Raw genomic sequence first — 13,240 nt, forward strand, 5'->3', positions numbered from 1 at the left:
GGGAATTTTTATAAGAGCTGACAGGTTTGTTGTAGCGAGACTGTGTGCAATTCCAAAGGAAGTTCCAGGATGACAGGCCTAGGAATTTTCCTTCTACCTACTAGCTAGTTATTTATAGAAACTTCCCAGAAACTCTTTCTACAAGAAGCTGTAATAGAAGTGTTTGTTTGGTGGGAGGACACAGCAACAAAAATATTTTAAAACAGCAGTGCAATCACATTTAATGTACTGCAATTACTACGTTCAAGAAAACACCTAAATCTCAATACTCCTTCTCCCTACCGTATGCATCTATAAATACAAATGTCACTGAAACCTCAAGTATTAACTAGAATGTACTGGCTGATAGAGACTGAAAATGCACCCATTACAGGCAACAGTTACAGGAAATGAGCATTTCACACTTTTACCCTGTCATTTAAAAGCAGGACTTAAACTCAGCATTTCTAAATGGACTAAGTAACATTTCTGCCCCTGATTGCAGAAACTACTTTCATCTGTGCTGGCTGCCACTCAAACTGATAAAAGAATTTTGGGAGGTGTTTCCACCACATTTCCACTGTTTGCCTGTTTATATTCAGATAAGCTTACAGAGACCTATAACAAACTAACAAATAGCAATCTTCTGAGCTTGTTTTCTCCAAGAGCTGGCACCTGTGTATGGGTGCTAATACACAGTTTTTGCAAGGAACAACTACTCAGATAAACCAGTAGAACCTCAATTCCTCCATTTTTCAATCCCCAAAATTTGATTTATAGGCAGAAAAACATGACAGACCCTGACATAGCTCTAGTCAGGAAAGCAGACAGGTCACACAGCTTCAACAATCAAGAACATTATAATGCCATGATAAAGAAATAACTTAATCTCTGATCAGTTTACATGCTTTGGCAATCCATACAAAATTTAAAGGACACTGTGTAATTAATTATAGCTAGCTATATTTATCTCTAATGCTGCAATCAAGAACTATTACACTGCTCAGCAAGACAGATCTGGAGTTGTGATGTGTAGGATACAGTCAGGACAAAGAAGAGGGAAAATGTTTATAAAACCAGCAATCACCGATCTTCATTTATTTTAGCACTGAATTCAATCTGTCACTAGTGGCAGCAAAACAGTTAAGATTCATACCAAAAGCCATTGCCCTCATCCAAGTAAACAAAGTGATACCTGTTCCATTTAAGGACAGATTACACCACTGTCCTGGTTATATTGATCACATTTAGAGGTTTTCTTCATCCTCACGAGGGATGGAAAATATTTTGTTGATGCTGTTACCCAGGGGGAGGGAGAGGAATCAACCTTATCTGACATAAAGATGACAATTCATGGAATGAAGTACCATCATTATGGAATCAATACTGTCATTAAGGGCAAGTGTAACAAGTCTGTGTTAATTACACTGTGACAACTCAAAGTTAATTGAATTTAAAAATGATTGTTATAAATATACAGGGATTCCATTGTATATTCCATCTGCCTGTCGATTCCTTATTTAGTGAGACAGTTTCTTTATTAAGGGCAATTAAATTGGAGAAAGCTACTGAATAATTAAATCTCCCAATCAGTCCAGTCTTTCAGTAATAATCTGGGTACTATCAAGCCAGTATAACATCTCTAACTCTTTTAAGGACAAGCTGAGTTAATGGAATAAAGCAATTCACTTTTCTGAAGTATAGAGTATATATTTAACTATCCTGTGTAGACAAAGCTGCTACATTAGATTGGGTGTTTGCAAACCACATGACCTCACAAACGCTATCTTATCACATCACAGGTTCCTCAGACTGACCACAACCACTTAAATCAGACTCTGCCAGCACAGACATTCTGTAACTTTGACACATACTAGTAAAGCAACTACATTTTTTAGCTGTTCTTGCAAGAGCTTTATTTGTGGGGAGGGAAAAATCTGATCATCTCTTCTCCAACTGTTCTTGCAAGATATGGTAAAAAAAAAGCACATGATTTATTGTGCTATAAACTTCCACCACAAGCAGAAATGCTTACTCTTTAAATCTGAGGGCTAACATATTTCCTTTCAGGGACAACATTTCTTATCAAGAAAGAAAACATTTATAAAGAGTCACATATTTTGAAAGCACTTGTCTAGTAAAAAATCTATTAGAAGATGTTAATGTGACTCTAGTCTGGATTGAGACACAAGTGCTTTACAAGAGTTAATACAGGACTTTCAACCAACATTACTGAGAGCTATGAAGGGAAAACAATTGACTGAAGTAAAAATTGACTGGAATGGATCGCACAAATCTTAGCTGGTTTTATCAAAGTAAGCAAGTAAAATGACAGTTTCCAAGAGACAAATGTAGTTGTGCTTGCACTACATGAAAAACGAATAGTACACTTCTTCCAGAAGAAATGGAAGAGGGGAAAATAACTTGGCAAGAGACTGAGTAAAAGAATGTCATATCTAATTGCATATATTACAGAAAGAGGATGAGACATTTTGACCCTTGCTGGTTTTGCCTTAGTTCTGATAAAAGAAATGTTACCTATTTCTGTTCCTCAGGTACTTAAATGGTGATAAATTTGATCTTCTCTCATTCTCATTTGTGTGTATGATCTATCCGCTACTATCCATCACTCTCTAAGTATGTCTCAGAGAACTTGAGAAATTTCTAGTAGGTTGAACTTCAACTAGAATTCACTTTCCCCAGTCACTCCTCATCTCCATTATGAAAGCTATGTTACTTACTCCAAGTTATTTGCTCTGCTTCTGAATGTTAGTCTAGTGGTGCTTCAGATAAGAAAACATTTGATTTGGTAAGCATTGAATTTGATTCAATGGAAGCCTAATAATAAAATTAACAGAGGAAAGGAATATTGCTTCCCACTGGTATCCCATCATCAAGCCCAGATGCAATTATTATGAGAGAGATAGGAGCTAGGAATCTGCTAGAAGCCAGCCCATCTTGTGCTACTCCAATGGGCCACAAGCAGTATCATAATTTTGTTCTCATCTACGACCAGTGCAGAAATCATCATTTCGCTGCTTGTAAAGACATACCCTCATCTCTTCAGGGGACAACCTTGATCAATCTGTGCTGCGGCCCAGAATCACTAACTGATTTAAGATTATTAGCTAACAATAAAAAATACAAGGAAGAAATAATTTGACAGCTTTAAAACAGAGTTTACCTACCATATAAGTTTATGGTATTTAAGACTAAAGGAACTGTTGATGTGGTTTAATATTTCATTCTGGGTACTATAGTGCATTGAATTTTATTTAGGTATTAATAGTGTGGTCCATATAGGTGAATTGTTTTTAATCCTTCACACTGATGTGCAACAAGTTCAATTTCCCATCTCCATTTTAATTTCAGCAGTGAAAGCCTAGAAACCTAATGCAACTTGCAAGATGTATCCTTAATTCAGTCACAAAACAAATTACTCTGTTGGTCACAACTTATACATTATTCATCCTCAAAGTCATTACTTAAAGTGTCTTGAATTTTATTTACACAAGCAAAATCTTTTAAAAGCATAGTATTTAATCTCCAACTTTTATATCTCTTTTCATTAAGCCAATCTTAAAATGTTAGCTCACCAGGAGCATGATCAGAGCAAGAGATAACACCTATATCAGAATCTTACTGACTGCATTAGGTTCTTAAGACATAATATCACATCCATTCCTAGATAAACTACACCTATGTGGAAATGGAAGAGTAGTAAACTAATGCTCTCTACTTCTTCAAAGAGCCACCAAGTTTTCAGATACTGAAATGGGAAATACCTTTAAAAACAGCCCATTTTCTGCACTGTCAAAATGCAAGAAATTAATCTCTAGAATTTCACTTAAAGGTACAATTATAAAGTATTATAAATGCCTGAGAATTATTTTGGCAGAACAGTAATGCTCCAGTTATTTGCCATCTTGTTATTTTCCATCAGCCATGCTGAGATATCATTAACTTGTCCATGTTGGACAAGTTGCAGTTTCTAAATGTTGGACCAGTGTATCACACTAACATCAGAATTTTGGTTTTCATTCAAATATCAAACACCTGCATAAGGTTTGCACATCATCCTTGCTTCTTCTCAAAATATTGCAACTAATTATTTGTCAAGAGGATATCTCACTAGAAAGAAAGAGCTAGGAGAAAATGCTGTATTCTCCCTCTGCCATTGGTCAATAGCAGATGCATGCACAAAAAAAAAAAAGACAAAACATGTAGTGGTACTTTCACAATATTCTTCCTAAACTCCACCTCTCTAGATTCATGGCAGGTGGAATAGTCCGTGCAGATGCACAGATGTCATAGTAAAACTGAAAAATAGGCTATCTTCAACACCCATATTCCTACTTCCTGAGGAAAGAATGTCTTAAGTAAAGGAAGCACTGTATGTTGTGTATGTTGCTGTTGCCTTCATAAAGTTGTCCTCTAACACAGACAGCCAATACACATCTGCAATCCCAAACTGTAGAGGTTACTTGCTTTTGTACAAGTGACATGTTAGGCAGAATTCAGCTTTTAATATGAAAACTGTCATAAGTTTAAACCAAATCTACATGTGAAATGCTATAGTACATAAAGATAAAAACCTGAAATTTTACAGCAAAACAAACACATTAAAGGATTCCAAGAGCAACAAAAATCACCTAACAGTGCGACAATGGCAAACTTTGTAAAATTTCATGTGAAACAACTTAAACTTAAGCACTTCAGTCCTAAATCACAAAGTCTGAAAGACTGGAAACCACTTGCTTTTGTCTCCAAAGGTGTCTTGTGGTCTGCCAGTGTAGTTTGTGGGTAAGCACATCAATTCTAATCTTTTGTACCACTCCTGTAATCTAGGTAACACATACAAGCCTTGCAACATCCAACAGGAAGCAGAAGCAGCTGCTGGGTAATATATATGAAGTGACTGCACATACAGAGTGGTAGTGCATGAAATGCAGAACTTCAGCAGTTTATAAATCATTTAATTCCATTCAGTTTGAATCAAAAGGAAAAGGTGGGAAACTACAAACAACCTCCTCCTTGTTTCTCCAGAATATGATTTGTGTTTAAAAGAACAACAGCTTGTTCAACAGTCACAGTTTTTCTTAAACCTTCAAATTTACTTAATGGAAACTTGTAACAGGCCAAACTTCCAACGTATTCATTTCCACAGAGCTTAACAGCTTTACTTCAGTACTACCTGCTTAGTGAGCTAGTGTCTAAAGCAGTAAAAATGTTTCACAGAAGTTGCTTTCACGTAACATTTCTGTATCTAAGCAAAGGCAACTTCTGTGAAACACTTGCAATCCTGGTGCAGCCTGAAAGTATCTAAGCACAAGACAACCTTAAATGATCTGTGTGCTCCAGCCACTTATGTTACATCAGTTAAAGCACATGAACTGGGAGGTGAAGTGACAGAATAGACTGACCACTACACCTTATTTCTCCTGTACCAAATATAGGGCAGCCAAGCTTCTGTACTTACTGACAAGAGTAACAAAAGCTGTTTCACAAGAGCTGCAGCCTGTTGGGGCTGCACAATGAGAAAGCATTGTAAGTTAAAATCCCACTAAGCTAGAAGTCAAGAATGCTGCAGAGATAGCTTTAAGAATGGGAGGGAAAAGGAAAAAGAAAGGAAATGCTAGGTGGAAAGACTTCAATTAATGAAAAGAACATATGGTAACTGGACATGAGATTCTGAAAAGGCAGTGTGTCTAAGGCTAGTACATATTGAAAGCTCTCAAAGAAGTTTACATCATGACGTCATGTTTGTGATGATCCTTGATGATTTCAGGTTTTCACAACAGTTTCAGTCTTCAACAATAAAGTCATAAGTCACAACCACCTACCAACTTTGAGCCAAATAAATCACAAACTCAGCCAATAAAGAGGAAAGGAAGTACAGCACTTAATACACATGACTGATCACAGGATTAGGTACTGGCTAACTAGAAATACTTCAATCGGAGTGTCCTTTCATTATGCATCAGCTGTTCTTTGAATACTGATAGGTTGTGTAAAAGATTACAGGATAGCTGTCAGTAACTTTCTAGGGAGTCAATATGTTTACTAAAATTCAAAATGCAAGTAAGTAATAATTGATCTAGAGTGTTTGATTTCTGAGTGGAGTAATGGCTGCACTGAGGAATTTAAGAATTAATTCACTACTTTACATAACATTACAAATTATACTTAATATTTATATTTTAACTCATATTTGGTTGTTCAAATCAGTGCAAAGAAAGAGGTTCATGTAGGTAGATTTAAGACAACGTGCACAGAACCATAGAATTGTAAAGGTTGGAAAAGGCCTCTACAGAGTCCAGCCATTAACCTAACACTGCAGTGTTCATCAGTAAAGCAGAAGTTTATGGAAGTCTAAAGCCTAGTAGAGCAGAAGTTGACAACTTCTGGTTATAATGTTCTCAAAGCTCCAAATTTGGTCTGTTCTCCTGAAGTGTCCATCAGCTACATGTTTAACACTTACTCTGAAGTAGTTAATATTCAACTCAGCTTACCACCCCTACAGAAATCCTCTGGTTAGGCATAAAAGGAATCAGGCAGGCAGCTTGTTAGAACAAGCCAAAATTCCAATAATTCAATTTATAGTTATTTTACAGTGTTTGAATGGTAAGAAAAAAGGCATCTTTTTCTATTTAATTACCTTGTATATTTAATACCAGTGTTGCTCATTGTTTCAGTTTTGGGTGCCATACTACTGATTTCCAGTATGTGCAGTTTTATTCAGTAACAGGAACACAACTTGAATTTACTACAAGTAAGTCTTCTTACAATATTATTTGAAGACTTGATTGTAGCATTACTATTCCTCGGTGAGTAAAAAAAAGCAGCTGAAATTTATCCTTTTGGCTGCAAGCTACATTATTCTTAAGAAGCATGCAAAATTTTGAGCTCAGCAAAAGATGACCAAAATTAATTTGATTTTTCAGAAGTTTTGTTTATACTTACAAAAACTTCCAACCAATTGCACTTTGTAATCTGAATCCATTGATTAATCATTTGATACAGCATGTAGAGTTCCAACACATAGCTGATTAGGTTATCACATTGGAATGAGTGAGAGAAATATCTGAATACTAAGGGCCAAACTTTTCTCACCCTGAAAGTTGAGAGATGGTACAGCAGCAGTTTGTTGCACCTGTACCACAGCAAACTCCCACCCCCAACCCACCTTTTAGTGAAGAATTCACCTTTAGACACTGCTCAGTAATAGTGACTCTCTGATGTCCTTATTGGTGTTCCTCACTGATATTCTAGATTTCCCTGGGCCTGGCTTGCAAACACTGATGGAACAGTAGACCTTCCACAAGAATTCTGCAATTAGGATGGATCATGCTGTTGCCACAAGTTGGTATCATTGCAATCTGATGGATGATACCATAGAATACAATTAAAGTATTTAGCTCCTCCAGGCTCCACTGACACAGAAACATTTACATTCCTACTGCTGGCCAAAGGCACAAAATAGTGTTTATACAAAAGCCAGAAGATGGACTTAGTCAGCAGTTACTTGTATTCAATACAGGATTTGGTCATTATTTTGTTCCATATTTTAGATGGAGAACCTGCAACTTTTCTGGTGTAAAAATCTGTAAAAATGCAGTGCAGGAGAGGGAAAAAAAGTTAAATATGCAGAATCAACATTGATGGCCATGCCAAAACATTTCACCTTGTTTCACACATATCCATCCCACCCCTGCCTTAAATGATAAGTTTTGCTTTAATTAACATTTGCATTTATGTGCAGTTTAAATTTACACAATTACAATGTATTAGAAGGTAACTATACAGTCACCAAGAGCTCTGTTCCTTTTCCAGTGCCTTTTACATGCTAACCAGTTGGGAGATTGTGGTCAGCATGTCACATACACCATCACCCTATCTTCAGGAAGATGCATTTGCAAATGTGTAACGTTTCTTTTAGCTTTTGCAGAAGTAGAATCAGAAAGCAGCTAGCCAAAAAACAAAGAACATGGCCATTAATGGATGTATGCATGAAGACACTTCAGTGCAGATTTAAGGAAGTTGTTTATTTAACTAGCATTGACTGAATTATACTTCTAACATTGAGCAGTTGAGAGCAAACATTTTTGCCTCTTCCTGTTGCCATTTTCTTCAGATTTTGCTTTTTGAGGAAACACTGCAGGAAACACTGCTTTCCTTCTTAAGATTTGATTTAAAAACTAGACAAATAAATAGGTAACAGTAAGGGAGAAAGGGAAAAGTAAGTCATTAGTAAACAAAGACTTCCAGGCCTGAATATAGTCTGTGTAAAAAGCATGCAGAATGCTGCCAAGGTAGCACACGTCTATTACATACAGAGTTTCATAAAATCCTAGAACGACTAGTCAGAAAATATCTGTAAAATCATCAAGTCAAACCATTTCTTCTTACTGTTCCTATATATCCTAGAATGATTTCCTTCCTATAGTGTTTACCTAGCTTGGAAATTAAAAATTTAGCCACCACAAAGCACATATCTGGAAGAGGAGTGCTCTTCTACATGAACTACTCAAACTCTGCTATTGTTGAAATTCATGCTCTTCGCAGCATTTCCTTTCTGCCAAATTGAAATGCTGATAAAGATTTCACTAGAATGAACTGCTTAGGAAATCACAGGTATTACTTAGAATTATGATTATTCTGTGAGCTTATGAACATCTTCTTTCCAACCTGTTCACATTAACTTATCCTCATTACAGATGTACGATATTTCCTGCCTTCATGACAATTCAGTTGCTCAGCCAGGCATATAACAGATGACTGTATAGATAAAATTATGCGACAGCTTTCCAAGAATAATTCTACTTTTTTTCCCAAAGCAGTGTTTCTTACCTTTTAAACCTACAGTGAGCAGAGGAAAGTCAGTACAGTGCCTTATTTTGTTCATAAAACAAAAATACACTAAATATCTGGCTTTCTGGGAATTCTTCAAGAAAGCAACAAAGAAAACTAATTAGAGTGCTTTGATGGAGAAAGCCAAGTTATTGATTTTTAAATCTGTTTTTAAGTGAGCTTAATGATTAAGGTGCTGGACTGATAACCCTAGAGACTCTCCTCCATCTATAGAATAGTGATCTATAGCATAGACAACATTCCAAGTTCCTCAACTGTGTTATAAGTCTCAAGGGATTGATTCTAAAAGCTTGGATCTACTCAGATTGTTATGAAAACATTATCTACACTTAAAGAAAGGATGTGTTCATTTAATAAAAGCAAAAAGGCAACAATTGGGTTGAATTGCTTTTCAATCCTATGGTTTTAAGCAACACTCTCAGAGCTGTGTATGGAAAGGCTAGAAAGAGACTCTACTGCAAAGATGACCAGGCATTTTGCACATGATGGAGTATTAGGTAAAGACATTTCTTCACAATGCAGCATGAACTGAAATGAGCCAGTGAGCACAGGAGTTACATAAGCCATTTCGGTTTCAAGACCTTCTGATCTTTTCAACTAACAGAAAGTTACTACAACTATTAGAGCAAGGAAGTTTGAAGACAGGCATTTCATAGATTGAAGGTTTTGGCAGTTTAAAAGTTAAAAATCTGTTAACTGATATTAAGCAAGCATCCTTTTTTTTTTTTAAGCAATCTCAGTATACTACCACATAAAATTTGTCCTTGCAACAGCAAGAACCAGAACATTTATGCATGAATTCTTCTACTTGCACAAGTGAGGTTTAGTTTCTAACTATAGTGGCCTTAACAGTTGTAGCAAATAAAGACATCAAGGGGCTTATTTTCACATATGCAGTTCCAAATGGAGTAAATCCAACACGAATATGGTCAATTCATAAAATTAAGGAAAAAGTCAAGATGGAACATAACTGTCAAACTCATTTAATGTCAAATCACAAAACTAATCACTATTTTGTTCTCTTACAATCCAAGATAAAGGCAAGATTCATGTAGAAGAGTTTTATTGCATTCATTTAAAATAATGTACTTCAGCAAAAACAGGTACTGAAGATGTAATAACTGTTAAATAAGCAAAACCTGCCACAGGTGAAAGGACAAAAAGTACAAGTGATCAGAGACTGTAGTATAATATCACTCACCTCATGATGCAGCTCAGCTATCTGATCTTTCAGATCTCTGATGTACTGGTTAGAATCAGATGTATTAAGCTGCCCTTGAATTTTTCCTTCTTCTTTCTGTTTTGGTTAAAAAAAGGAATCATATTCAAATTATTCAAATATCTACTATATTAAAAATCTTATTTAACTGTCTGCATATTTTCATCACAAACAGAAGCTATTCCCAGACACCACCCAGAACTTTCGTTTGGTTGAAGTTACAGCAGGTATCTAGATGTGACAGTGGCTCAGACCAAGCTGACTCTCTCAACAGTACAAGGCAGATTCTATGGAGGAGCCCAAAGAATTAACAGCTTCACAGGTGGAATCCACATCCTATGGACATGAGAATGCATTTTAGTAAACCACTCCTACAGAACACTGTCAATACATGGAACACAGCATATTTTATTTTCACTAATGTAAAGTTTACATTTAGCAACAAGACATTTTCTTTTGTCTCCAATTAAACAAAACAATTTTTCCCTTGCATTATGGGACATGCACTGGGAAACACTACATATGACAAGCTTCTTTCGTCCTGTAAGAAGAATTGTAACATCCAAAATATTGTGGTATTTGTCATGTAGGAGTTCCAGAGAGTATAAATGAATGCCCCCTAATACCAATGCTTCAGTGGCATACAGAAAAACTGGCAAGTAAAAAACCAAAGCAAAACAAACAAAAAAATAGATTAAGATGAATATGATGTTTCCCTCACTTGTCAATCAAATGCAGCTCCTACATCTCAGGATGCTTGAAAAGGTTTCACTTGCACTGAATGCCTACAGCATGGGTTTCCATCTTGTCCCTAAAGGGAATCCTAATGTGACTGAACCAAACTTGCCAGATCTGAGACAAATAATCACCCTGATGAGGAATGCACTCCATGTCTTCTACTTGCTACTAATAAAATGCAGAACAACTCTGCTCTTGCCTTTTTCTAGCTAAATTATTTCTGAAGCAACCACCAGCTCTAGAGAATGCAAGCATCTCTGTTTTATAAAATTCTTTACCTCGACTGTAAATCACATATAAGCAATATATTACAGGAATACAAATATAATGGGAATATATTGTTTTTCTATTATAGCTCATTTTGCTAAAGTTTTAATTACACTTGAAGAAAGCAAACAGTTTACTTCAACAGCCAAATTGAAAGTCATTAGCAAAGAGAGGTTAAATATCTTTTAGAATGAAAATTGTTAACTGTTCATCAAAGTATAAGACAAAAAGCTTTAATGGAGAGGTTCCTTTAAAACATCCCTCTGAAATAGAAACCTCAGGACAAAACTATGAGGAGAGATAACATGCTACCTTCCAAACCCTTTTGCAGGGTGAAGAGAACAATCTAGAACACTGTCAGTATTGGCAATTTCAAAGCAGTACCTCTTTTTTTCAGGGTTTGTTTTTCTTGCAGTGAGGTATGCAAGGTAATTACAAATCACTCAAAAATAATTTTGACATAATCACTGTTAATTCCCACAATCTGTAACAAGAACAAGATCCTTTAATGCATATTTCCATACTGAACCTAGTTTCCACGGTAACCTATGGCCAAATTCACACATGTACACTAAAGTAGTATTAATACTAATAATAGTTCCTGTCCTAAATTGATGTAAAAAACCTAAATGCAGTCTAATCCCATCACCTCTCTCTATAAGAATGACTACTGGCCTATGAAACAAAAGCAACACAACCTGCAGACTAAAAATACATCAGCATATGAAAAAATCTTCCTTGCTGTCAGACACTAAGATTCCACACAATGAGCATGAACTGATCTCTTGAGGCAGAAGGAATATATAGGGGAGACATTATTAAGTCCTTTTCCTCTGTTTGAAACCTTGACTTTCCCATTTAAGCCTCTTACTCTATGGCCTCTACTATGTCACACAGAGTCACACACTCTGCAATCAAAATGCAACAGTAAAGCAAAGTTTTAGCAGAAGTAGAACCGAGGTGCCACAGCCCTCCTAAAACAGAAGTGTAATAAACAGCTGAGCTTATGTAGAAACTGGGCGCACAAGGGGCTGTGAAACAGGCGCTGCCAAGCTCAGTCCGTGTAAACTAACAGCAGAAGCAGTAACATTTAGCAGGTTGGGTTTGGCACACATATAGCTGAAAGCTGTTCGTATATATCATATGGGAATTGCACACTTCCATTACATTTAAGTGGTGTAATGGTTACTTTTTATTCTAGGAATAACACTGTAAAGTCAATGCAGATATTACAGAATAACTGTGTGTATTTGCTCATGGAAGAACTGACTGTAGCTACAGTCAGTTAGAGCTGAATGGAAGGCCTAAGTCTAGCTTGCAAGATGCCCATTATCACTGAAAAGCAAGTAAGTTTCAGTTTTCCTTTCAGAACTACAGCTTTTGTAGAGCTAGCAATTCACACAAAAAAAAGTAAGCCTGCAATGGCATTTTCTACATACTTTTAAAAAGGTCCTTCCTCTTGCAACATTCAAAATGCAAGTGATCAGAAGCTGTTCCATTTAACTTGCTGATAAAAAATCATCTTCATAATTAAATAATCCCATGTTCTGTGGGATACCAAGTCTGTCTACAGTGGATAAATTGAAAGGATGACGGAAAATCAGAGTCTTCTTTACAGCTGCTGCTCATCCCTGACCAACAGAAAACTATAGTCTACTTAGCTGATCGTGCCATTGTATTTTAAAGATTCTTATGCAAGTGTGCTAGCAAACCACTGGAAAACATGGAGGAGTCAAACACCATAGCATTAAAATATATTGTAATTTCTATCAAAATAATCTAATTTAGAGAATAAATAATAAGTAGACAGCTGAAAGCTTACCTGTACCTAATGAACAAAAAAAGTCCTTCAAAGTTTTATCTGTCATATTATGATTTTTAAGTTACCCAATACTCTTTAATACTGTGAAATGAGACTAATATTTCTCATCAATACATACATTTTTATACAAGTACAAAGTATTACCATGATCTTCCAAATTGTTTCACTTTCCAGTGACATTTCACTCTAGAACGTAATCTGAACTTAATGCAAATAATCCTCACCTTCTGATGAGCATTCAGTAATCAAAGAGAAATTTGAATGTGAGGAACTTAAATTTGGTAGTAATATTCTTTATCAGTACTTTTTCATTAGGGGAGCTTGACACCACCACCCCTCAGCTT

At 36.0% G+C, this 13,240-nt stretch overlaps 1 protein-coding gene across 10 annotated transcripts in view; it reads right to left on the minus strand.

Moving 5' to 3' along the window:
* EVI5 (ecotropic viral integration site 5) overlaps positions 1-13,240 on the minus strand; it is a 74,362-nt gene that overhangs the window by 8,560 nt on the left and 52,562 nt on the right. For all 10 annotated transcript variants that reach the window (XM_038145161.1, XM_038145167.1, XM_038145163.1 and 7 more), the window contains one exon: positions 10,052-10,147. In XM_038145161.1, coding sequence (XP_038001089.1) covers positions 10,052-10,147 — 96 coding nt within the window. The remainder of the gene's footprint in view (positions 1-10,051; positions 10,148-13,240) is intronic.

Source organism: Motacilla alba, chromosome 8, assembly GCF_015832195.1.
Source record: "Motacilla alba alba isolate MOTALB_02 chromosome 8, Motacilla_alba_V1.0_pri, whole genome shotgun sequence".
NCBI classification, from domain to species: domain Eukaryota; kingdom Metazoa; phylum Chordata; class Aves; order Passeriformes; family Motacillidae; genus Motacilla; species Motacilla alba.